At 34.8% G+C, this 27,244-nt stretch overlaps 1 protein-coding gene and 1 long non-coding RNA gene across 2 annotated transcripts; one reads left to right on the plus strand and one right to left on the minus strand.

Annotated features, from left to right (window-relative positions):
• Window positions 1–14,672: 14,672 nt before the first annotated feature.
• On the minus strand, window positions 14,673–18,526 carry LOC150034111 (uncharacterized). Its single transcript, XR_016531817.1, has 2 exons — window positions 16,967–18,526; window positions 14,673–15,402 (listed from the first exon to the last, which is right to left on the minus strand). It is a non-coding gene; the product is annotated as an uncharacterized LOC150034111 (long non-coding RNA).
• A 1,136-nt stretch (window positions 18,527–19,662) lies between these two features.
• LOC120087224 (splicing factor U2af small subunit B-like) lies at window positions 19,663–20,960 on the plus strand. Its single transcript, XM_039044136.2, has one exon. The coding sequence runs from the start codon at window positions 19,972–19,974 to the stop codon at window positions 20,794–20,796; it is 825 nt and encodes a 274-aa protein (XP_038900064.1). The 5' UTR covers window positions 19,663–19,971; the 3' UTR covers window positions 20,797–20,960.
• The last annotated feature ends 6,284 nt before the right edge of the window (window positions 20,961–27,244 follow it).

Genomic DNA, 27,244 nt, shown 5'->3' on the forward strand with positions numbered 1-27,244 from the left:
AAAATTTGAGAAAATGATTAGAGAGAGAGATTTACCCTTGAAAAACATTTTCTTCACATATTTCCTTTTCTCCGGAATTGATCACTCGAAACCCTAATGGCCAGCACCAATTGGAGCCTTCTGTATTATCCGGGATGAGAATCACAAAAGTTTATAGGCTCTATGATTTTTGGAGAGGGAAAAAGATTGAGAAGAGCAAGAGAGTTTTTCTCAGAGTAGTTTTTTTTTTTAAAAAAAAAAACCTTATGTGAAGAAGAATAACTAAAAACTGCAAAAAGAAGGAAGGAAAGGGAAATTATCTCCCACCCTTGTGTGTGTGTGTGCGGGTGCGTTTGCGTGTGCGTGTGTGTGTGTGTGGGGGGGGGGGGGGGGGGTGGTGTTTAATGTTGTATCATATACAATATAACCAAAGTGGTATTTAGTATAAATCATATTTATATTAAAATCAATTATATGAATCCAATTCCTATAATTAATATTTGAATCATATTCAAATATTTATTTCCTCTCGACTAAACGTTATATTATAATACATCAAATATATTATAGTAGTTATATTATATATAATTAAATTAAATTAATTATATCACATCTTATTAATTCCCTCATTTAATTTGAACAATTCAAATTAATTCGAAATTGATTCTCATTAAATCATTGTTGAGCTATAGAGGGGATCTCATGGATCTGTAAATTGAAGCTCCAATGGTCTTAAATAATTAATTAAAGTCCTTTAATTAAATTATTCAACTTTCATTAACTATTCGGCACTCCACTAAAGACTGACAGCTGTACTCTTCACATTAGAAATATATTTTTGTGCCCATTGGATATAACTAGTCAACAGTGCAATGAACATTCACAAATTGCTTGTAAGTACAATTACGCCAAAATTACCGTTTGCTCCTGTAGTTACATCCAACTCCTTAAGTGCAACTGATTCCTCTAATAAACCATAAATCATAGTCTAACTATGACCAAAATCCTCTCATGTTGGTTTACAGAAACACACAACAGAAGAAAACAGGATCATTAAGCATTCTAGTTCCTCAATTTTGATCTCAAATTAAGCATGTTCATGGAGTATCAAGAGGGTTTCATTATATACCGTTGAAGATCCTCTTCAAACTCGGAATTTAGTTGCAATCTTCTCCAATTCTTGTTGTGGACTATCACTAGAGCTTCCTTACTATTCTCTATGAGCGTTAGATTGAGTTGTGGGACTCAAAACAAGCTTGAACTTAGGAAAATTGGAGGAGAGGTTCTCTAGTTTTTCAGCTTGTTGAAGAACTTCTTCAACTTTCAAAATTCAGCAATTCAGCAATTGCATCAACTTTTCCACTCAACCAAAAGTGGTTTTATTACATGACTCTCAGTTGATCACTTGAAGTGATTCCAGCTACTCCTTGAATTTGGTGGTGGAATTATGTGTAAGAAGGTGATTAACCTTCTTGCTCGAAAGTAGGAAAGTCCCACATTGGGATTTTTCTTCATTTTCATTTTTCTTTTTTGATTTTGAAATTGATTTTCAAAATCAATAATTTTTCCAATTTTAATTCTTTAATAGAAATTTTATTAATTTTACAAAAATTAGTTCAATAATCAATTTTCTAATAAACTTAATAATTAATAATTAATTAAACAATTTAATTAATTCTATTAGTTTAATATCAAATATTAAATTAATTTGTCACTAATTCCATTACCATGAATCCCTATTCATGAAGTTAATATTTATATATTAATCCAAATTAACCCTCATTTGTTAACTACCGAGTCACTCCACTAAAGCCCAATAGTTGTACTCCCCTCACTTTAGATATATTATGTCCATTCGATATAACCATAATTACAAGTTAACCCTTCACAGATTGTTCGTAATAACGGTTGGGTCAAATGACTGTTTTACCCTCAAGATTACCTCTTATTCCTTAAGTTTCACTGATCCTCTAATGAACAATTTGTTTGGGACCCAATCAACAAACAAAATCCCTCTCAGGCTAATGAGAGGGTGGGGCTATAAAATCCGAACCCTAATTATCTTAAGTAAGCAAGTGTAAGTTATGTGATGTCTTCGAATGAGTTGTAATGATATTATGTTTTGGTTAGGAGTGATGGAGAAAGAAAGTAAACTAAAGAACAAGAGAACTCTCGGATGGCTATGTAGGAAAGAATGGTCAAATTTTTGCTAAGTATAGGAAACCAAGAGGAGATCATGCTATCCTATGAGATTTAATGTTGAATTGTGCTGTGATGGAGTGGAAAGAAAATGGCTTAATCAAATCTCAGCCATTAATCTTCATTAGTGGGCTAAGTGGCCCAAGGAGATTTCATGCAGGATTTTGGGCTGTGGTAAGCAGGAAGGCCGACTTCATTTAATTGGTTTGAACAAATTACTTGGGCTATTCGTGTAATTTTAATGGCATTCGAAAGCTCTATGTGTCTATATTCTGTGGCTGTATTTTTGGAGGGAAAACTCACTGGAATAAGGCCGAAGGAGCAAAATAAAGATGAAGGGTTTGTTTCTCAGGTGAATCTAGGCCATCAGTGAAGAATTAAAGCTCCAAGACGAATCAAGAAGATTTTTTAGCCAAACTTTTGAGGTAATATTCTCAGTTATAAACAACTTTGTAGAATGAAACTTTTTAAGATGAGGCCTGGAAATCGAGTTATATATTTTTGAAGTTTGAACTGGAAGTTGTTAAACAAGCAGGCAACTGCTTGAATTGGGGCCAATGATGAAGGTTTGAATCTCCAGATCAAACGACGGAGAATTTTGAGTTGAAAGTTTAAGGTAATGTTTCTAACTTGATTCTAAGCAAGTTTGTGGAAGGAGTTTCCTTGAGATCAGTTCTGGAAATTTAGTTATGAGTTGTTGGAATTGAATTTGCAGTTTGATGCTCCAAAATTTTTCTAAGTGTGGGGAGTGTAGGCGATCAAAGGTTGCATTCTTTTGACATCCAATCCCTCCAAATTGGCTAAGTGTCCGACCCTCAAAGTGAATGGTAGGAGGCACAATGTGATGGTTTGGCATGTGAGCTTGATTTATTGAGTAGGCCTAAAAGGAAGGCTAATGTAAACACTAAGTAGTATGCTTTTATGTATAAGTTCTACTCCCATTGGAAAAGCCTATCAAGCCTTAAGGAAGTAAACTTGAAGGACTTGCGAGTGACTATAAATGATTTATAAATGGTTTATAAATATTTTAATAATCCATGCTTTGTTAACAGTTACTTTTATGTTTGTTATTTTACAAGAAGTTCCAAGCAACGCATTTCTCTAAAGTTTATAAACGCATGCTAGTTACAAAGTTTATGAAATATGCTTTGGTACAATGGTTTAACAATGGTAGTTCTCAAAAGAAGACTCTATAACATGTTTAAGTTACAAGTATTTGTATTATGTTTTAAAGCATATGTGCTCTTAATGTTATTGAGCATGCATTAGCAAATGATATTCTTATGAAAACTATGTTTTATGAGATCAAGTTTTCAGTAAGCTTGTTTGGTGACAATGTTTTCCTATAAGGTATTTTCAGCTCAATACTGAAGTAAAAGGAGAAGGTATCTGAGTTGTACTACCTTGTTCCAGTTATTTTATGATTATGATACCGAAGTACTTAGAGAAGATATCATAATAATCCACTTAGTTCAGTAATAAGCAGTGGTACCCTACTTCAGTTATGATCCTTGACGTCAGGATCCAGTTTGCTCTACGTGCACGTATGACAGTTAATCATTTCAGTAGGATTAAACAAAAGGGTTCTTTCCTAACATTGGCTGTAAGGTGCTAAACAAAAGGGTTCTCACCCCAGCCCAGACTTATGTTTAAGAGATCGAACAAATGGGTTCTCTCTTAAACATGATACCCGATGATAAGATTGAACCACGAGAGTTCTTTCTTAGCATTGGCTAGAAGGTGTTGAACAAAAGGGTTCTCACCCCAGTCCAGGCTAATGTTTGAGAGATTGAACAAAAGGGTTCTCTCTTGAACATGATATCCGACGTTGAGAGATCGAGCAAAAGGGTTATCTTTCAACTGGGAATCAGTTTAGCTGTGTTTTTAGATACAATGGTTTTAAAAGTTTTATGTATATATTTGCTTGGCATGTTTTAGTTCTAGTATTATGTTTTCTAGCTTTCAATTTAAGCATGAGATTTATGTTTTTATTAAGTCACTCATTGGGCGAGTAGCTCATTCTTTCAAATGTTTTTCTTTTCCCAGGTAGTGGTCATCTCCCCAGAGGTTAGCTGTCATCCTGCTCTGTCACTCAAGGACTCCAATTAAAAGTTCAAAGTCTAGAGATAACTTTTAGGTGTTTACTCAATAAATGTTTGTACATATGTGTTGCTCATATTAGGGACTAGTAAAATATATTAGGACCGCTGAACTCTGTATATGTTAATATGATGTAATTATATTATTGTTGATCCCTAGTGTTCTAAGGTTATTTTTAAAGTTTCATTAGTTTGGTGAATGTTATATATGTACTCTAGGGATCTAAGCAGGTTAAGGATGTTAGTTAGGCAGTAAGTGCCACAAAAGGGTTGGAAACTACTGTCGTCACATTCACTTTTGGATTAAGAAGAGTAATTTGGGAGTGGGTGTGATAGGGGCCCCTTGTTTAAGACACGAAATCAACACTTAAAGAAGTAACCTATCTACTATCCTTGAAAGCAAGTAGGAGTAAATTCTATCTTGCACCCTATGTCTCCAGCTATCTACCTAGTCTTACCCCTGAAATGGGAGGCTTATTGAGCCAGCGCTGTTGAACTAACCCTCACTCATGCAAATCTAATGATAATCCTGAATAAACAGGAGTTCATAGTTAGCTCAGGATTAAGGTCAAGTTACCTAGTTCATCGTTTTGAAATAGTCAGTCTTAAACAGTAAACAACATTATAAAGTAGTGACTTATTTCTTGGTCCAATCTTATGCAAACTCATTACACAAGACGCCCCCACTTCTTATATCACCACATGAACGAATCAGGATCACTTCGTTTGTAGCACTTTACAACTCCTTGTAACAACTACAAAGTGGGCCTCATTCGATAGTGTTACCAGAATAAGGCACTGATAACTTGTAGAAATACAAGTTATTTATACTGTTTTATTTAGATATTGCGGTTAAAAGAGAGGAAAGTTCTGTTAATTGTATGGAAATTGGCTAAGAAATGCAATGATTATAAATTGTCGTCAATACACTCACTAACACCATTGCGATGGTAGAAAAGAATATTTCAAGTTTGTTTTGCAGGAAATCAAATCACCGTATGTGCTCATAGCTCAAAAGATTGACGTTCTACGTCGCATTGCGCCCATCATTCAGGAATGAATAGACGATCAATGCAATGACGGCGCATGCGATAATCGATCAAGAGCTTTGCGATCAACGCAACTTCAATCGCATGCGGTAATAAAAACCAACACCACATGCAGACAAACGGTCGAAGATGCAAATGAGCAACGCAATCACGGAGGATTTTGGCACGTGTACAACTAACCGTTGTGCATTTTCGACGGATTGATTGCATAACAGAAGGAATATTTATTCCACCATTCTCGAAATTTCCATAACAATAAAGTGGGGACCACACGGCAGAGAGTCGGAGTATTCATCCATAAATATCTTTAAAGAATTCACTGGAAAAATATACTTGATACGGGATAATTTATACGAGGCTATTGAGAGAGAGGATGATCTGAGTGTTGATCAGAGAATATCTGGGAAGAAAAGAGACAAGGCCGAGAGGTGAGTCTCAGGGCGAATCATTTCAAATCCCCACGTTGAAGCTCTGTACCTAAATCAACTCTACTGGTTGAGCAAGCTTGAGAGGGAAGCTCATCCTTCCATTCACTCCATCTACGCCGGCAAGCAATCTCTCCATCCAGATCGGTGTCAAGACATTGAAACTCTTCTGTTTCTGTTTCTAACTCTTATTCATCAATTGTATTTCATCTTCTTAGTCTAAATCATTCACAAACATGTATCAGACGCTTAATTTTATAATTAAATGTCATGATCACTTTCATTTTCACATTTCTGTCTATTTTCGTTCCTCCATTAATCGCTTTTTCCACGATGTTTTCTTAATCCCGTGGTGATTAATATGAATTAAACAAGTAACTTAATCTGTGCTAAAGAGATAAAGATGTTTAGCTAAAGCATGCTAGATGACGTCTTCACCTGTGAGAGCAGAAGTGAAGATGCCATTCTGATCTGTCGAGAGAAGGTTAGAAGAATGCGTTAACTAAAGCAAGAAGTACTTCCAGAGATGGAAGCAAACTTGCATTCACTACGTTCGTCCCTGTTTCACCACAAAGATATGGGAAACGAGGCCGATCACCAAGAGGTGTATGCCAAGCCAAAGCGGAACCGTACTTATATCTTTAATGCAATTAAGAAACTTGCGATGTTTGTATTAATTATCCTTTCTCTTTTTGCTTCGCACATAAGCCTTGCCACCGCATAACACGACCTTTGTATAATCTTCACAGTCAGTCTCAACCTCGGTATCTTGTATCATGTAACCTGTACCTTGTATCATCATAGCTTAGGTTTATTTTATCACACTTTACTTTTATCGCAATTTACTTTATTATCGCATTTTTATCGCTTATCTTTACTTTACTGCATAATTTAATTTATTCGCATGTACAAACCACACTTTTATTGAATTGAAAAACCCCCGGTCGCATATATCACGAACGTAACACAATCAACCTAAAACAATCTCTGTGTTTGACCTTGGATCACTCCGAGAAACTTGCGGTGAAATTATACTTGGTTTCAACGCAAGGAAACTTGTGACAACGCATAGCATACTACAAGCATATCGTTAATAACGCATACATCTAGAAGTAGTATCGCATATCATCACAATCATCCCTGCGTTGTATGACATAAGAAGATAAATTTTATTCATTCATATTCATATTTGTCCACATGCTTAAATAGAAGTATCAATTTTTATGTCAACAACTTAGATTAAATTTTATGCGTTACAAGTTTATGGATTAAAATTAGGTCAACAAGTTTATGGCATCATCACATTTTATGCGTAACAAGTTTATGGCATCGTTGCTGGGGAACTGGTAACGGGAACATGGACTTATAGCTTAGATTAAAATTATGCGTAACAGGCACCCAACCTTATTTGTATATTATAGATCATTTTGACTATTTACTCAAACCTGATCCACTCTTATTTCTCTACATAAAGCTCAAGTACTCATGTAATAGTCATGGATATTTTAGTTTATTGGATTTATTTCTAAAACAAAATAAGTAATTCATATATTCAAAAACAATTTTATCAATTTACAGAATGAGTTTATTGTTTACAAACCACGAATTTTAGGACATAAATCCAACATCTCGGGCCAGGAGAAGGTATGGCGTCACATTATTCAAGCCCCGAAATCAGCCCTTAAGGGAGCAATTTATCTACTTAACCTGTAGAGAATGTGTGAATTCCGTCATATGTAGCTGTGTTACCAACTCCTCAATCAAATGAATTTCCAAAATGGTAGGCTTATTGAGTCGGCAATTTGACCACTCTCACCCATAGAAATCAAAGGACCGCCCTCATGGATAGGAGTTCACCATTCACTTAGGATTCAGGTCATGTTACCTATGGTCATCTTGGTGAAATGTAAGTCTCTATTATGAACGACGTTATATAATGAGACTAGTCGGTGGTTTGGTCTTATACAAACTCCTTTATATAGAATACCCCCGCTTATATGTCTCTACATGAATGATCAGAATCAGATCATTTATAGCACTTTACAACAATTGTAACATCTACAAAATGGGTCGTATTCGTGGTGTCACCATGATAAAGTATCCAACCTTATCCATCTACTATAGACCATTTAGGTTATCATTTAAACATGATCCACTTGTATGTCTCTACATACATGTTTAAGTTACAAACGATAACCTTGGATGTTAGTTTATTGGTTTGTGGGTTTGATGCTACTAAATGTTAACTAAAACATCTTATATTTTATTAAATAAATAAAATGTTTATATAATACAATTACAAACTACAAGACCCTACAAGATTTAGGGCATCAACCCCAACACTACCATTCTGATACATGCATGTATACGTGGTGAAGACATTTTTCAAAATTAAACAATTTCGTGACACATCAATAAAAAAAATCATGAAGTCAAATAGTTGAATTAAACACGTTCATGACATAAATGAAGTGCATAAATATTGTTCAACAAGTAGATTAGATGTTGGGATTAGTGTCCTAATTCTCTTGGAGTCTTGTTGTTTGTAATGATACACATTGTTTTTATGAATACAATAACTCTTATTTCATTCTGGCATTTACTCATATCCAATAAACAAAGCTCCATGATTATCTTATTTAAACTTAAGCATGTAAATGTGATATACAAGTGGATTGTGCCTTAAGTGATAACTTAAATAGGTTTGTAGTATAAGGATTAAGGTGGGATATCTGATCCTAGTGACACTACGGATACGACCCGCTTTGTAGAGGTTTGCAAGTATTATAAACTACTACAGATGGTAGATCCTGACCGTTCATGTGGAGACATGTGAGCGAGGGTGTCCTATACAAAGAGTTTGTATAAGATCGAACAACGAGATGACTAGACTATTGGGTTTTATGTTCTAAAACTTGTGGTTCGTAAACATTAGAACTTATTCTGAGAATTCGATAAAGTTGTTGTTGAATATATTGTTTTTTAGAAATCCAATAAACCTAAGTCCCTTGACTATTATATGAGACTTGAACTTTATGTGGAGACATACAAGTGGATCAGGTTCGAGTAAATACTTGAACTTATTCTAGTAACACTATTGGATGTGGGCTACTCTGTAGTTGTTACAAAGAGTTGTAAAGTGCTACATACGAAGTAATCCTAATTCATGCATATTGAGACATGAGGAGTGGGGGTGTCCTGTGCAAATGAGTTTTGTACAAGATCGGACACGAAACCTGTCCCTCTTACTTTATAACACTATTTACTGTTTAAGACTGACTATTTCAAAGCGATAACCTAGGTAACTTAACTTTAATCCTGAGCTAACTATGAACTCCTGTTTGTTTGGTTGATCTGCAAACGGTGAGAGTAGACCAATTTCCTCTGCTCAATAAGCTTACCATTTTGGGGATAAGATCGGATGAATAGCTGGGAACATAGGTGCAAGAGGGAATTCACTCCTACCCGATTAGGATTAGTAGAGAGGTTGTTCCCTTCAAGTTCTAATTCTGGGTCTCGAAAAAGAGGTCTCACCCTTTCATTGGCCTGAAAGGGATTCGATTTGTTGATTGGATCACAAATCAATTGTTCATTAGGGGGTCAGTAGAACTTAAGGAACAAGAGGTAATTTCGGGGGTAAAACAAAGATTCGAACCAACTGTTATTACGAGCAACCTGTGAAGGGTTAACTTACTAATCATGGTTATATCAAGTGGACATAATATATCTAGCTCTGGGCTTTAGTGGAATCACCCATTAGTTAACGAATGGGGGTTAGATCGGTCTAATAAGTTTAGCCGATTAATCTCGGATCGTTGGAGCCCATGATCTGTAGGTCCGCGAGGTCTCCTTACTAGCTCATAAATGGGCAAGTTTTAGGGTAGCTTGAGAAATTAATTTGAAATGTTCAAATTAAACGGAACAAGAGAATAAATATTTAAATATGATTTAAATATATGAAGATGATTATTGTGCAAAAATTAATTTAATATTTGATATTTAATTAATTAATTTTTTAATTAATTTAAGAAAATAAAATTTTGAATAAAATGATTTAAAATAATTTTTTATTTTTTAAAAAAAATGGAAAAACAATTTGCATGGTTGCACAAAATGGAAAATGGATTTTCTCCATTACCATAATCTTTATGCTCACACAAAAACTATTATCTTCTCTACTTTGATTCTCCAAGCATGAGCTGTAAGCCATGCACTCCATCTCTTTGCATGTTCATCTAAATATATAAAGAAGATTGAAGTTATTGGAGAAAAAAGGGGGAATACAGAATTTTGAGAGAAAAATTTCGGTGAAGAAGAAACTGTCTTCTTCAACTTGTTGTTGTGAGCTTTTCTTGTTTCTTCACATCTTCAAGCTGTTCTTTAGTCCCACAACTCTGCCTAAAGCTCCAAGAGCATAATTGGGAAGACTTTGAGGTGGTTCACGTTGATATCAAGTGAAAACAGCAGCTGAACAAACGTTTTTCTTGGAGAGTTCATCAAAGGTATGTTCTGAAAACCCATTTTTTATGAAGAACATGCTTCAGTTTTTGCCAAAATTAGTGAATTAGAATGTTTATGGATCCTTAATACTTCTGCTGCATATTATTTAACTCTTACATAAACTCTATATATAACACCGTTGATACTAGAGACTTACATCTCACCTAGACGACCATAGGTGACACGACCTCAATCTTGAGTGTTTTGGGAACTCTTGCCTTTGAAGGTGGTCCTTAGATTAGTATGGGTGAGAGTGACAAGATTGCCAACTCAACATGCCTACCTTTTTTGGGGACTTGTCTGATTTGAGAGGTGGAAATTTAATACACAAGATGGAATTCACTCATTCCTCGAAGCAGGGGTAGAGATTGCTCCCTTAAGAGCTGATTCTGGGGCTTGAACATAGTGACCACAACTTCTCTTTGGAAGAGAGGACTCAATCATAGTAGTACTATGACTTATGTTCATTAGAGGATTCAATGGTACTTAAGGAGTTAGATGTAACTACAGGGGTATAATGGTTATTGGCCGAGTTGTACTTATGAGCGATTTGTGAAGGGTTGTCGCGCTGTTGATTGTTAAAATGGATACATAATATATCTATGGTAAGAAGAGTTCAGCTATCGGTCTTTAGTGGAGTGCCTGGCAGTTAACGGATGGTGGATCCCGTGACTAAAGAGTTTAACCAGTTATTCACGTACTGTTGAAGCTTCGAGCTACAGGTTCATAAGGTTTCCTTGGTAGCTCAATGGATTCAAGTTGAGGATCAGTTCTTGGTGTTAATTTGAAATGTTCAAATTGACAAGAGGTAATTCGATTATATATAATATAATCGGTATAGTATATGAGATACATTAAGTGGAGGATTAGTGTAAATGAGATTTACATTAAGTGCCATGGAAAAGAAAAAGAGCTATGGTTTGTATGTTTCATGAGATGAAATATTAAAACTATAGGTTATAAATATATTATGATAAGTTAGTTATCATTTATATTTATAATAATATTAATTATTGGATAATTATTTGTTTTCTCTAATAACCAATTGAGTGGGAGAGTATTGGTGGTTTCATGGTAACCGTGAGTTAAAAGGAAAAATGTTTTTCTAATTTTAGTAAGAAAAAAAAATTATGTTTTGAGATTTTCAATCTCGGAAAATTCTCACGGAGAGTTGTCAAGTAAATTAGATTTACTAAGCGACAGTTTGAAGTTAGCTAAACGATCGTGGAGTGTTAGTAGAAGATAGATACTCAGCTAAACGATGAGTTAAACGATCGCATAGCTTTTGCTAGATAATCGCTTAGCTTTTCCTAAACGATTGGGCATCGACCTATACGATAGGTTCGTCCATCTCCCACTTGCTCAATCATTTACACGATTGTGTTTCCTTCTACTTTCTCCCTCAAACCAAGTCCACATAGAGCTCACCCTCTAGATTCTCACACCAAGAATATTGGTATTCTTCTTGGTGGTGTCATACTCAACTCGACACTATCGAGGTTCTGTGGAGGCCGTTCATTTTGTTCTGGGTGTTCGTGACCAAGGCGATCGCTTAGTTCGGGTGCGCGGTGTTCGTGCAGTGCAGCGGTCGTGTTGGACGAGTATTCGTGTGTTGTTGTGTTGCGCTAATCGAGCATTCATGATCAAGGAGCTTTGTGATGAGTTTATTAAAGTATGTTGCTCTTGTCCTTGATCTGTTGTATATCATGCTGTAATTTCTGTATTTAATGCATAACCATATGTTTCCGTTTTTTATTGTAATTGTAATGTTCATATACGATTGTAATTTGGAATGATCTTTCCGTTGCTCATGGAAATCCTCGTGTTCGATTTCCCTCAGTATGTAAATATTGTTCAACAAGTAGATTAGATGTTAAATTTTTTTTAAAAACACAATCATGAACGTTGCCACTGGAAAAATATTTCGGTAGCCTAATCATCTCTAAATCAGGTTCATTCGTCTGATGTCTCAAGGAATTCAATATTCTCCCCCTCTGTAACAACAACTGTAGAATTCTTGTTTAGGGACTCATCAAGTAAAGCACCTATCCCCATCTCCCTTGTGATTAGGCTGCGAATCAAGAAATACGCAGTTATCGTTCGACATTGGACCTATACGGGGTAGAAGGATTTTCCCCTAAGAATTGTCCATTGCCCTTTCAACAGTCTAAATGCTCGCTCGATAAAATTTATTGTTGAAAAGTGCTTTAAGTTGAAAATTTCTCTCGATGTTGTCGGTGCGTTGCTTAGGTCACGCCAATCTGAGAGATGGAAGCACTCCCCTCATACGGAGTAAAAAATCCTTCAGTATTGGGTAGTATCACACAGGTAGCAGTATCTTGTACAAGTTTAGGATTGTAATCCGCCTATTCATGCAATTACTCAAGCTTGATTATGTACATGATTGATTTTTAATACCCTTTGGAACCCTCAGTCTGTGCATTTGAATAATTGCTGAAGAATCTCATATGGAGAGTACCATGAGCGTGTTTAGATCGCTCCGATTTTACAGTGACCGAAATACAAAAAATATATATTCAAAACATACAGTTATGTACATAAATCTAATTATCGGCATGCTCAGAACATGATAAATAACAGGGAAAGGGTTCCATACCAGTTGAAGACTCTCTTCATACTTCTGAATCCTAACGCAGCGGATCCCTCCAACAGATCTACCAACACCCGGCGAGAACGTCGACTGCAACAGCATGATCAATACGAACACGAGCACTGTAGCGGGGACGACACTACCACTAATGAACCCCGGGTATTCTCGGCGTAAAAACCCAAAGAGTGGGTTTTGGTGAGTTTGGTAGAGGACGGAGGACAATGAGTCGTGTAGACAATAAGCAAGTGGGAGATAATACAGTGCTATCGTATAGCGAAAATGCTTATCATATAGAAGAGTTACACGATCGTGTAGGAAAGGCTGAACGATCGTTTAGGAAAAACATATACGATTGTTTAGAGAAATCGTGAGGTAGACGATCGGTTAGACGGAAGAGCTACTATCGTATGGGCTTTCGGGTGATCGTCTCACGAATTCTTTTTGGGCGGTCGAAAAATAATGAATGTACGATACAAAATGAAAACCTCTTTTCATTTTTAACTCATCGGTTACCATAACCGACGATGCCCGCTACCCTCATCCGAATGTGGAAAAATTGGTTAATTATCATATAATTAATCAATTAATTAATAAATAAATATAATCATATTATATTTATATCCTATAGTTTGATATCACATATCTACTATAGTATTTTCTCCTCAACTTGATATAAATCATATTTATATCTAATTTCCTCTAAAATAATGTATCTCATACATTTAGTCAATTATATCATATATAATTAACCAGTCCAATTATATCATATATAATTGAACTTCCTCTTGTTAATTTGAACATTTTAAATTAACCCAAACACTGGTTCTCGACTTTATCCAAGCTACCCAGGGGACCTAATGGACCTGTAGCGCAAAGCTCCAATGGTACGTGAATAGCTGACTAAACTCTTTAGCCACGAGATTCACCATTCGTTAACTGTCAGGCATTCCACTAAAGACCAACAGCTGAACTCTTCTTACCACATATATATTTCTGTGTCCATCGCATATAATCAATCATGAGTACGATGACCCTTCACAGATGCTCGTAAGTACAGTTGGGCTAATTTACCATTTTTTTCCTATAGTTACATCTCACTCTTTAAGTATCACTGATTCCTCTAATGAACAATACAACATAGTCCAACTATGTGTGAACACTTCTCGGGCCAAGAGAATGTGTGTGGTGCCACATCCTTCAAGCCCTAGAATCAGCCCTTAAGGGAGCCATCTATCTACTTACTTCTGCCTCGGGGAAGGAGTGAATTCCATCTTGTGTAGCTGAGTTCCCAGCTCCCAAATCAGACAAATCCCCAAAATGGTAGGTTTGAATCGACGACCTGGCCACTCGCACCCATACAAATCAAAGGATCGCTCTCAATGGCAAGAGTTCCCAATTCACTCAGAATTGAGGTCATGTTACCTATAGTCATCCTAGTGAAGTGAAGTCTCTGTCATGAACGGTGTTATATAACGAGACGTTAACACTTCGTGGTCAGGTCTTATACAAACTCTTTGTATAGGATGCCCTGCTCGCATGTCCCCAATACGAATAATCAGGATCAGGCCATATGTGACAGGTCACAACACTTGTGACCATTCTACAAAGTGGGTCGCGTCCGTAGCATTACCAAGATAAGGTTTCCCTCCTTTGTCCATTTACTATAGACCATTTTGGTTATCACTCAAGACATGATCCACTTGTATGTCACCACATACATGCTTGAGTCACATACAAATAACCAGGGATTTTATGTTTATTGGTTTTTGATAAAGCAAATAAAACAATTAACTGAGAAAAATACAAGATATGAAGTAAATATCATATATTAACAACACAAGTGTTCATACATACTTTTACAAACTACAGGACACGAGACTTTAGGGCATCAACAATTGCATCCCTCATGAACCTAGAGTCGGCGGTCAAGCCTTCCCATCCTGGCGTAACAAAGATAAACTCTCCATTTTGGTCACATTTTAGATGCATTCATAGAATGGTCCTGGAACTTTGTTGTACCTGAAACCATTTCCATCGTCGATCAGTCATGTACTTATAATCAGTTCGGGGATTTTCAACAAGACTATGTGTAGTTGTATTACTTCTCTAAGAACTGTATTGAAGTATCTCGAAATCGTCTCGCCAGATCTCGAAAAATGTGTGTGTACTACTCAATTATTCGCATCGTGAGCAAGAATGTATAGGAACATTGCAATCATCCCTTCAATACTAACATATCTACTTGGTTCCAAACATCCTGTCATCCTAATTATGTTACATAGAATCATAAACGTCCTTCTATCCATTCGAGTACTTTCAAAATACGCTAAGTCACTCTTGTAAATGAGGTAGAAGAACGTCAACTGCCAAATATAGTGTCTAATGTTTGTTGGTTGTTATTCTACCCTTCTATTATTGTTAAGCAGCACTGCCAATCTCATGAAAAAATGTCTCTGAGACTCTGTAATACTTGTTATGGTTGTAAATAGCTTTTGAACAATCTTCATCTTACTAGAGTAAGGGGAGGAAGCATGTAGATCCTGAAAGGTTGAATTGTACTTAGAATTAATGAATTTAGGTTTAGTTACAAGATGAAAAGTCTTGACAACTGAGTACATCACTCATGTCCTACTATCTTGAGCCAAGTATATATTACGATCATCCCAAAAATAAAGCCTATCATAGTTGTAATAATTGTACTACATTGTCCTACTGCACTGGTCCGTTAGGGACAACTATAGTCGGTCTAGCGTGTGTTATACTGTAAGACCTATATGCATGCTCTGCTTCATCAAATGTTTCATATGACTTATGCAATGCCCCCTTGTACTCACTAACTTTTTGACATTTGTGTAAGGATAGGTAGACCTCTGGGTTACGACCATAAATACCACACAGAATTTGGGTTTTTTCATCTACCTATATTTTCAAAATAGGGGTAATCAATACCAAAATTTTTTCGGGGTTAGAATTTAGAAGTTCCAACTTCCAATGGTTATGAGTTAGGAGTTCTTATAAACAAGTCTTGATAAGTAATGGTTTGTTAGGCTTATCTTTACAATTAATATATTGACAAATATCTCATTAACTTAGACCTAAGAAGGGATCAAATTTAGCAAACATATGTTTACCAACTATGTTTTATGAACTATCTAAAAATTTAATCCCAAACCATGTTTTCTTATAACCTATCTAACAACTATACTCTTGTAAAATCTATTTACCAACTATTTCTCTTTTAATTTTTTTTACCAACTATTTACCAATTACATTCATCCTAAATTATAACTCTTTTTTTTTTTTCTTTTTCTTTTTTTAACTTGTTTACCATAAGCGTTTTTTCTTAAAAAAACCGTTTACCAAATATTTATTGATGTTTTTACCAAATATTTTTTCCTTTTTAAACTTGGATACCATAAATTGATTGTTTTTTTGAAATAGTTTGTTTGCTTACCAAAAACTGATTTGTTTACCACCATTTTTTTTATAAAAAAAACAATAACAAAATTAAAGTACTATTTATTTAACAAAAAACTAAAATTTTCCGGTTAAATACCATAAACTTGTGCAATTTTTTCTATTAAATACATAAACTCCTTTTAAACTTGGATATTAAACTGATTTTTTCCGATTAAATACAACAAAAAATTTATTTACATCTAAATGAAAATGTTGAAAATTTGTGCAATTTGGTTACCCTTCAAAATTAAAGTACACGTTTTTTTTAATGGATTCAACATAACGTATTCTATTCATACGGTTATGAGCATTTGAAGGTCCAAAAATTAATAGAATTAGAAAAATATAAATTTATTTCATTCCTATAATGTCCTCAAGCAAATAATAATATCTTCAACAAATGTCCAGGTACATATGCAATATATATGTAATATATATATATATATATATATATATATATATATATATATATATATATATACATACATAGCAATAATGCAAAATCTCAATTCATTACAAATACTTCACGAAAATTTATTGACAAATATTGGATGATAAGAAAATTTACTCCAAACGTAAAACTAACGAACCTCAAACTAATTGGAAATGAAGTGTGGAAATAAAAGAATGGAAAGGAAATGGTACCTCTTTCAACACAGTAGTTCGATTCGTGACTACCCTTGTATGAATGTAAAAACAATGAAGTAGGATGGGGTGGGGGGAAAGAAACAAAAACAGATCAAGATATATAATTCATTCCACAAGATTGAAATAAGAAGTGATGGAAAAAAACAGAGAATGGATAGAAGTACTCACCAACAATCCAAATAAATGGAAGCAGTAGAAATTTCTCAAAATAGAAATAAGAGATTAGGACATGTATAAATAGAAGAGATTATGGGGTGGTTGGTTGTGGAGTTGGGTGTCTTAAGTGCACCAACCCTTAGAAATGATGAACAGTGATTTCATTAAACATAATGAAGAGGGAGTAATGTTGAATTAACTAAAGTAGGTAGGGTGAAGTTCGCATAAATAGGTGGCTGAGAAATTTCTTTAATATTATACCATTAATTTTGCATTAATTAAAATGTAATATATCACACAAAATTGTCAAAAACGGAAAAAAAAATAAGAGGCCTTAGGGATATTACATTCTTATTTCATTTGAAGAAATCCAACTAACATAAAACAAAACCAACAACATAGAAGAAGAAAAATCAAACCAACAAATTCCAATTCCAAATTTATTTTTTTAAAAAAAAAGAAAAAAAGAACAAAAACAAGGAACTCCAACTCCAACAAACAAATTGTACATGAAATCCAATATATTGTCAAGAAAACACAAGAACATGGTAAATTAACCGATCACCAAGGAACTCAAATGAGAAATAGATGCTTTAGATATATATATTTTTAATAATACAGATCAATACAAAAACAACAGAGGATGAATTAAGAGAAGAGAAAATAGGAAAGCATGAATTAAATAATTATCATCGGCCTATGGAAGAAAAGGATAAAAGACAAACCTTTTGTAGGGATGATTGAACTCCCTTCACCAAGCTCCAATAATCATTGGCCCCTACCAGGAATTTCATCGCACACCAAATTTGAGAAAGAGAAAAAAAAACGATCATGCGTTATTGAAGCAACAAGAGGGGAACTACAAAAAAGGAAGGAAAAATTAAAGAACTCCAAGATAACAATTGAACACATAATCAAAAAATTGAACCCCAAAAAAATCCAACAAAAAAAAAATCACGCAAAATCTTACAAATCTAACATGTAGAGAAAAGTAGTCCAAAACTATGGGAAAAAAAAACCACACAAAACCCTAAAAATCTATAGATCTACATATCCAAAACCCACGAAAAAAATCCCAAAAAAGTAAATCCGAACAAAAACTCCAAAGGAAAGTAAGTCTCAACAAAAAACACCCAAGAGACATAGACATGAATGAAAACTACGAAAAAACAATAGATATGAAAAAAAGAACTTCAAACAAAATTAGATCTACACGAAGGACTCGCAAAAAAAGTAGATCTTAGACAAAAATTTCATGCAAGAAAAGACAATTAGAGGAAGACGAAGAGGATGAGAGAAAATAGAAGAGTTAAGAATGGAAGAAATGTGAAGTGACAGACGAAGGAAAGAGAGAAAAATCAAAGTAGAGTTAGGAGGGAAGTAAGGGAAAATAGGCATTAGTAGGGCTAGTATTTTGGAGAGTAAAATGGTGGGTTATTAGATCCATCATTTTCTTTTAAATGGAAAGTCAAATATCGGGTGGACTTTTTAAACCTATTCAATCCAAATCTCTTGGACTGCCAAATATCCCATAAGAACATGTGTTATACTCGAGTTGGTTCCTCAAGTCAACCTTCTCATGTGACTGTGATAGATCAACTAAAATGTTGAGAATATGTAATATTTTATTATTATTATTATTTAACATTGAATTAAAAAAAAACATTATAGAGATAAAAATGGAAAATTTTGAGGAAAAAGAAGGGATAAAGCCACCATCACGTCTTCTCTTTGGAAAATAATAATAATAAAAACAATAAAAATAAAAATCGCATGCATGCTAATTGCAATGGTTGCCCGAATGGAAAACATAACGAAGCCCTTTCATAAAGGAAATTGGTACCGATGGCCTATTTAAGCAAAATCTTGAAATTTGATCTCACTTTTCTAATTTACTTGATTTTTTATCTTCTATTGATGTCATCATCATGTAAATTTACCACTTTAACTCTTTTTTCTTTTTCCTTCTTTCTATTTTTTTTGCTTTTCCTCTTTCTTTCTTTTTCTTTTTCTTTTCTTTTTCAATAATTTCTTCTATCTATGACGTCCTTTGTTTTTCCGCGATTTCCTTTTTTTCTTTTCCGGCATCGCTCTTTTTTTCTCATTTTTCTTGTGAGATTTCCTTTCCACCCTTCTTTCTTTCGGGTGCTTTTCTTTTTCAATGACTTCTTCTGTTTATGTTGACATCTTTTTATTCTCAAATAAAAGATATAAGTTGGAGGGTGAATCATAACGAGAGGAAGAAGCGAGAGTGAGACCAAAAAACGAGAGGAAGAAGTAAGAGTGAGAATTCAAATGAAGGAAAAAACTCAAAGGAAAAAACTATAAAATTGACGAGGAAGAAACGAGAGGAAGCAGTAGGAAGAATTAAAAAAGAAAAAAAAATCAAGGAAAAAATGAAGGAGAACAATGTGAATTATAGAACAAGATGAAGGAACGAGAGGACGAGATGAAGAAACGAGAGAAAAGAGCGAGAAATCTGGGTTATGTCTGACTTCACGTGTATTTTGGGTTAAAACAGTACTTTCACACGTGGCTGATACAAGAAAAAGGTCAAATTTCGAACGTTTCTTAAAATGAGGTTAGATTTCGAGTGAGCCCCTAAATATGGGTCATCTGTACAAATTTCTTCTTTTCGAAGCTCTCCATTTACGAATTACGTATCTGGGATCCATTTCTCCAATTTAGGGTTTTTTCCGCCCTTGTACCTTTCTCCTGCAAGCTGTAATAGAGCTATCGGTTCCGTTTTTCCTTTTGATTTTTAGTTTTAATTCCACTTCTTTTCCGTCGAAACCCTTTCAATCGGGTCGAGAATTGTTGCTGAAAACTTTTTCATCTGATCTACAATGGCTGAGCACTTGGCCTCAATCTTTGGCACCGAGAAGGACCGTGTCAACTGCCCTTTCTATTTCAAGATCGGCGCCTGTCGTCATGGAGATCGCTGCTCTCGCCTCCACAACCGCCCTACTATTTCCCCCACTCTTCTCTTATCCAACATGTACCAGCGCCCCGACATGATCACCCCCGGCGTTGACGCTCAGGGCCAGCCCATAGATCCCCGAAAGATTCAGGAACACTTTGAAGATTTCTATGAAGACATTTACGAGGAACTTGGTAAGTTCGGTGAGATCGAGAGCCTTAACGTATGCGATAATCTCGCCGACCACATGATTGGCAATGTCTACGTTCAGTTTAGGGAGGAGGACCAGGCTGCTGCCGCACTCCAAGCGTTGCAAGGGCGGTTCTACTCAGGTCGACCCATTATCGCAGATTTTTCTCCGGTGACTGATTTCCGCGAAGCCACATGCCGGCAGTACGAGGAGAATAATTGTAATCGAGGGGGGTATTGCAATTTTATGCACGTAAAGATGATTGGGAAGGATTTGAGGAGGAAGCTGTTTGGTAGGTACCGAGGATATAGACGGAGCCGGAGCAGGAGTAGAAGTTTGAGTCCGCGGAACCGGAAAGAGCACGATAGGCGTGAGAGGGATTACAGGGATCGTGATTATCGTGGAAACGGACGGAGCAAGGAGCGTCAGGATAGGGATGGGGGAAGGAGAAGGCATGGTAGCCCCAGACGAAGCAGAAGCCCTGTCACTGTGAGAGAAGGCAGCGAAGAGCGGCGTGCCCGAATTGAACAGTGGAACCGAGAAAGGGAGGAGAAGCAGTGACGTTTTCGTATTTTTTTCTGTTTGGTAATTGTTCTCTGCTCTCTGTCATTTTAATTATGTACCTTACTTACACTACAGTACTTCTGCCTGAATAGGAAGTAGAAATCTTTTATAGACAAAACGATGGACGTGATAGATATCAAGTAGATTTGCCTTTTTGGTTATCTTTCTTGTTGATATTGATTGATCTGGTCGGATATGGTCTCCCATATGCTTTAACTTATGCTTCTTCTTCTGTTTATACCTGCCCTTTACTTCCTTTCTTCTCTCCTGCTTGAGTTTCTGACTCATAGGAAATGCGTTGAGTGTGTGCTTGACAAATTGATGATTGTTGAATATGGTAACTAACTATGTCTGTATGGCCTTGTTACTTACATAACTAACTAGTCTATCAGGAGAACAAACTAAAAGGTTGTATATGGCTAATTGCTTGGCCTTGGGTTTTGAAAGTACCATATAAGAAATGGACGAGCTAAAGTGAGTGAGCATCGCTTCTCATCTGTTGTGCTAAAAAAGTTGAAAAGAAATGGAGGAAGTAGCGCAGTGATAAGTTTGTGAGTGTGAGAGAGGAAGATTACGGTGGCCATGAAGGGCTTATCGAGGATTGTAAGGGAATGGGATTTTGGACTTGAGTGTGGATCTACCCAGTTCCCTGCGCAACAAGAGTGATAAAGAGCGTATGGTTGCTGTCCGGTCCTTTATATTGTTTCATACAATCATTTAGTACTGAAGAACTTGTTGATTGTTGCGTTATTTCAATCTTTTCGCCAAGGAGCTTATATTGATTTTGGTATTGACATGACTTTGCCTAATACTGGTGGTTTATTTGCTGCTTATATCTGAACTTCTTTCTTCTGAGGGATCCGCCGCTGGGTGGATGGCTTGGCTTGGCTTGGATTGGCTGCAGATTAACTAATAGATTTCTACTAGATAGGGTCTTGTTGAGAAAGTTATAGGGTATAGGGATTAAATGCCACCGATCTTGTTAGCCTCCGTTTTGTAGACCTCAGGAACTATCAACTTTTATTCTCCAACTTCACTCGTCAGTTTCTTTTTCTACTTCAAATCTGTATCTACTCATTAGTTTAGTATTGTTATATGTCTCACATTACATCGTTTATATCCTGTATTATTTGGACTCCAATGATTTTTGGCCTGTCGTCAAATCAGGTTTGCAAACTTTAAATATATGGATTTTTGTTATTATTTAAAGAGAAAAAGAGTAATTTCTAAAAATATTATTATCGAAGAAATTAATTAACTTTTCTGTTTTCAATTTGTATATCCAAATTTATTATTGTACATTGTTAATTGTTTTTTAAAGGACATTGTCACTCAATCCTTGTATTAAGGATATTTGTAATAGATAATAAAATAAGAAGAAAAATCTAAAAATACACCACCTATTTAAAATATTTACAAATATAAAAATGTTGATTAGTCAATCTTTGAATTTTTTCTAATTTCTAATGTCATCCTTCTTTGTCTTGTCTTGTTACACACCTATTTTTTTTTTTAATTTTTAATTTTCTTTCTTTTCTTCAATTTTTGCTTCTTTTCTTTATTTTCCTTTCTCCTATTTTCGCTTCTTCCTTTCTTTTTATTTTTTTTATTTTCTTTTCTTTCTTCAATTTTTGTTTCATTCTTTTTTTTAAAATTTTTTTCCTTTCTTCGGTTTTCTTCTTCCTCCCTTTCTCCAATTTTTACTTCTTCTCTCCCTCTTTTTTTTAGTTTTTTTTCCTTTATCTGATATTTGTTTTTTTTTTCATAAGAATTATGAGGTTGAGTTCCGTAACCAACACTTGCAACCACCCTCATAAGTGACTTAACACTAACAAGTCAATTATCAAATTTGATTATTATAACGAAACATTAAATATAAATAGTAAATGAAAATAGATTTGAAAGAAACTATTTTTGTAGTCCACAAATTTGCACCATTTCTAGAAACACTTTTAAAAGTTTGAAATAAAAAATGAGAACAATTATTAAAATAGTTTATTTCTCAAAAAATGAGAAATGCAAACGATATCAAATCGACCAATAGTTTTTTTCCCCTTTTTATAGGACTTTAAGAGTATGATGTTTATTAGAAATAACTTGAAAAATAGCATAGATGATCCAAAATGAAAAGCACAAATTAAAATATTTGTGTACCAAAATATTTGTGTATTGATAATATCAATTATTAGTGATATTAGCGATAGAATTTAGATAGATATCAATCATATTCATTTATTAGTGATATCGAATTTAGGCAGATATCAGTTGTAGAAATCTATTAGTGATAAAAGTCTATTATTGATAATCATCATAAAAGTTTCTCAATAATAGTCAGTGATAGTTTTGAGCGTGAATATTTCAAAATTGATAGTCACTAATGAAAGTCTATCGGTGACAGCCACTAATATTTTTCTATCATTGATAGATTAATCTTTGATGATTTTTTTCACAGTTAATAGCCACTTATAAAAGTCTATCATTGATAGCCAAATTAGTGAATTTGGTTAATAAAGTTGAATCTTGAACTAAAATGTAGGGAAATTGCAATTGGTAGCATTGTTAGGAATAATAACCAAGTGTATAACATCATTTTAAAAAATTGCAAATATAGATAAGTTTATCAGCGACAGACTTCTATCGTTTATAGACTCCTACCAGTCTATCACTGATAGACTCCTATCAATAATATGGTCTATCACTTTAGACTATTTAAATTTGGTCATATTTACATTTTTTTTTTACATTATGTTATATCTGTTAATATTTTGGGTCTAATGTCTATATTTGCAACTGGGGTCTAATGTCTATATTTGTAATTGTCCCTAAAGTGTAAGTGGAATGCCTAGAAGTTATGACTAATAGCATGTTATCAATTATAGAAGCTATCAACGATGACATGTTATTTTATAGGTAAAAAGAATGACAGAAGTTGTCTCTGATAATATGTTATCAATGATAGAAGCTATCATCGATAACTACGATATAAGTGATATTAGTGATATTAGTGATAAAATTTGGGTGATATCCATATATCGATGATGTCAATGATATAAAAGTCAATTCTATATGATGAAAGTTTATCATTGATAGTCACTGCTAAAAGTTATCGGTGATAGCCACTAATTGAAGCTATCAATGATAGCCATAGCTATTAATTCGTATATCAGTGATATGACTTAGGTATTATGACAATGACACAACAACAATCAAGTTCAAACAAAACACATTTCCCGATCATGCCATATAACCTATATATATAATCACATATATACATAGAAATAAAACATACAAACAGTAGAATAACCACTCACAGTTCCTCCTGCTCTGTTCCTCAGGAATTTTCTTAGGCAGTTCTTTGCCTCGTTTCCTTGGATTCTTCTTCTTTCCAAGAATTTCCAAATTAAAGCATCATTCTTCCAATAATCCCAAATTATTCACAAATAACCTTAAAAATTAGAATAACTAGCTTACCCACTTTAAGATAACCAAAAATAGGTTGAGCTTCTCCAAAACAGCTTTTTGGAGGTTATTTTGACAAGTTGAGGGGCACTGGGCAGCAGGCGCATTGATGGGTGATAGCTCTCGCACAGGCAACGCTGGGCGATGCGGCGCACGCAAGCGTGCACTGAGATGCGTCCATGCGTGCTAATGTGCGTCCGTCCGTATGCGCATCTAGCAAGGCACACCCACATGCCTATTTTTCCTCTAGCAAGGCACACCCACATGCTACCCAGTGCCCCTCAACTTCTCAAAATAACCTCCAAAAAGATGTGTTGGAGAAGCTCAGCCTATTTTTGGTTATCTTAAAGTGGGTAAGCTGGTTATTCTAATTTTTAAGGTTATTTGTGAATAATTTGGGATTATTGGAGGAATGATGGTTTAATTTGGAATTTCTTGGAAAGAGGAAGAATCTAAGGAAACGGGGCAAGGAGCTGCCTAAGAAAATTCCTGAGGAACAGATGAGGAGGAACTGTGAGTGGTTATTCTACTGTTTGTATGTTTGATTTCTATGTATATATGTGATTATATATATAGGTTATATTTGAATTATTGGCATGATCGGGAAATGTGTTTTTCTGAACTTGATTGTTGTTGTGTCGTCGTCATAATGCGTGTGTAATTGCATTTGGAAACTAGATTTGTACCCAGGATATTGTTAGCATGCTTTGTGGACACTTGGCTGGGATTGTCAGGGTATCTGGCTGGGATTGTCAGCGTACCCAAGCATGTCTAGCAAGAATTGTCGACATGTGCACATTCGGCAGGTTATAGGGTGCTGAGATTATTTCCACGTCAGTCGTTGTGGGTTATTCGCGGAGAATACCTGGGGAGAATACATGATCATGCCAGGGATATTCAACTGACAGGCTGGGGAAGTTACGTTGTTTTAAAAGTTGATAACTTTTGATAAAAGTCTATCATTGATATTCATTGATAGCCTTAATGTTAATATTTCAAGTTTGATTCCACTTGATTTAAGTGTCTCAATGATTGCTATTAAAAATTGATAGCAAATTGAAAGGTGATATTTTAAGTATTATTATTTTAAGGTCGTATTAATATTTCTCAAATTGAAAGCTATCACTGATAGTAGTTATCAATGAAAACAATTAATAGTATCTATCGGTGGCTATCACTGATAACTGCTATTAGTTGTTATCATTGATGGTTGTTATCAGTGATAATTTTAAATTTGAGAAGACTGGAAGAAGAAGCACGAAATGGTAGGCTACGTGTGGGCTTTTTAGTCATTTACCTATATAACTATCACCGATAGCTGCTATTAGTGATATCTGATGCTAATTTTGTGTCATATCCCTAGTATGTTTATTCTTGTTCTACATCTTTTATTATTTTGGGTCTAATTATTATTTGTGCAACCAACCCTATTCTTTATCATTTGTTTAAAAAAAATGTTTACATGTTTTCTTTTGACTTACACAAAAATTCGATTCTCATCTCTCTTTTCAACAAACAAAGAAGTAATGATACAAATAGGCATTTAGAAATTTAAAATTTTGCTAATAAAAAAGTTGAAACTTATTTTCGAAAAGTAAAGGGTATTTTTCTTGTAAAATCATAAAAGAAAGGATTACTAAGTTTTAGTTTATTTAAAGGCCAAAACTAGTAGATGGAGGTAGCTCTTTTCACCTCTATCCATGCACACACACATTAGTGAAAGTTATGTTATTTTGCAAGCTTGCTTAATTATTATTATTATTATTATTTTATACTATATATAGAGAGATGCCAATTTCCCCACGGGGACAGAACCCTGTCGGGATTCCTTGATTAGGTAGGGAATGAGGGAGGGAGTGAGAGAAAAAAAAATTCATGAGCTAAATGGGGACGGGGAATGCATTCCCCATCCCCGCTCCGGTCCTCGCTCCCGCCCCGTTCCCCGTCCCGATTAGCTTCTACCTATTTATTTAGTATAGTTATCTAATGTTGTGTTATTATTATTATTATATAAATATCACATTTAAATTTCATATTTGATTATTTATTGGAAAAGATAATGAATATATTTAAATTTAGATTATATATCTGAATAAAATATGATTTATATTTATTTCTTTCTACTAAAAAATTAATTAGTTTTTTTATGCCAAATTTTGAATAATTTATTTTTAAATTCAAATTGTCATGTAAAACTACCCATAATAAATAATTTAGTGATAAAGTTAACTATTTAATTAAAATTTGCTCACGTTAGTGATTTAAATTAATTGACTTTTTTTTTAAAAAAAAAAAAAGCAACGAGAAAAATTCTCCGCGGGAACCCAATCCCTGCGAGATTTCCCCTTCTAAATATATATAGAGATGTCCACGGGGCTGGGCGGAGTCGGGATGCCATTCTCCATCCCCATCCCCGCTCCCCGCTCCCCACTCCCCATTTCATTCTCCATCCTCGTGAAATTCCCCACGGGAAATCTCCGTTCCGATCCCCGTGGGGAATTTCACGAGGATGGAGAATGAAATGGGGAGTGGGGAGCGGGGATGGGGATGGAGAATGGCATCCCGACTCCGCCCAGCCCCGTGGACATCTCTATATATATTTAGAAGGCCCTTTTTATCCTTTTTGTCTAGATTTGCTTCTAAAATAAGTTGGTTATTCTTAGACCAAAGGTTGTCCTATCGGGGTTACAAAGAAAATTAAGTAGATATGACGTTTCTAAAAGTTTTAAGATTCTAAATAAATCTAAAAAGTTAAGTATTTGACTTTTTATGAAATTAGAGAAAAAGAATTTTTTCTCTTTTGAAAAATTGGTTTCAAAATTTTGTTAGAAAATTTTAAGAAATCTAAAGTTTTATTTGTATCTTTACTTGAAAGTATGCGCCTTCAAAGTTTCATTGATAAGAATCAAGAAATTGTAAAAATCAAATGATATATAAAAAACAAAGTGAATGGGATTCTTGAATGTATAAACATGCATTTATACAA

This window comes from Benincasa hispida, chromosome 9 (genome assembly GCF_027475165.1).
Source record: "Benincasa hispida cultivar pf3 chromosome 9, pf3_genome.v1.1, whole genome shotgun sequence".
NCBI lineage: Eukaryota > Viridiplantae > Streptophyta > Magnoliopsida > Cucurbitales > Cucurbitaceae > Benincasa > Benincasa hispida.

What these genes read in the sequence shown, in the direction of transcription:
- LOC120087224 (XM_039044136.2), top strand. Translation starts at nt 19,972, where the DNA reads ATGGCTGAGCACTTGGCCTCAATCTTTGGCACCGAGAAGGACCGTGTC.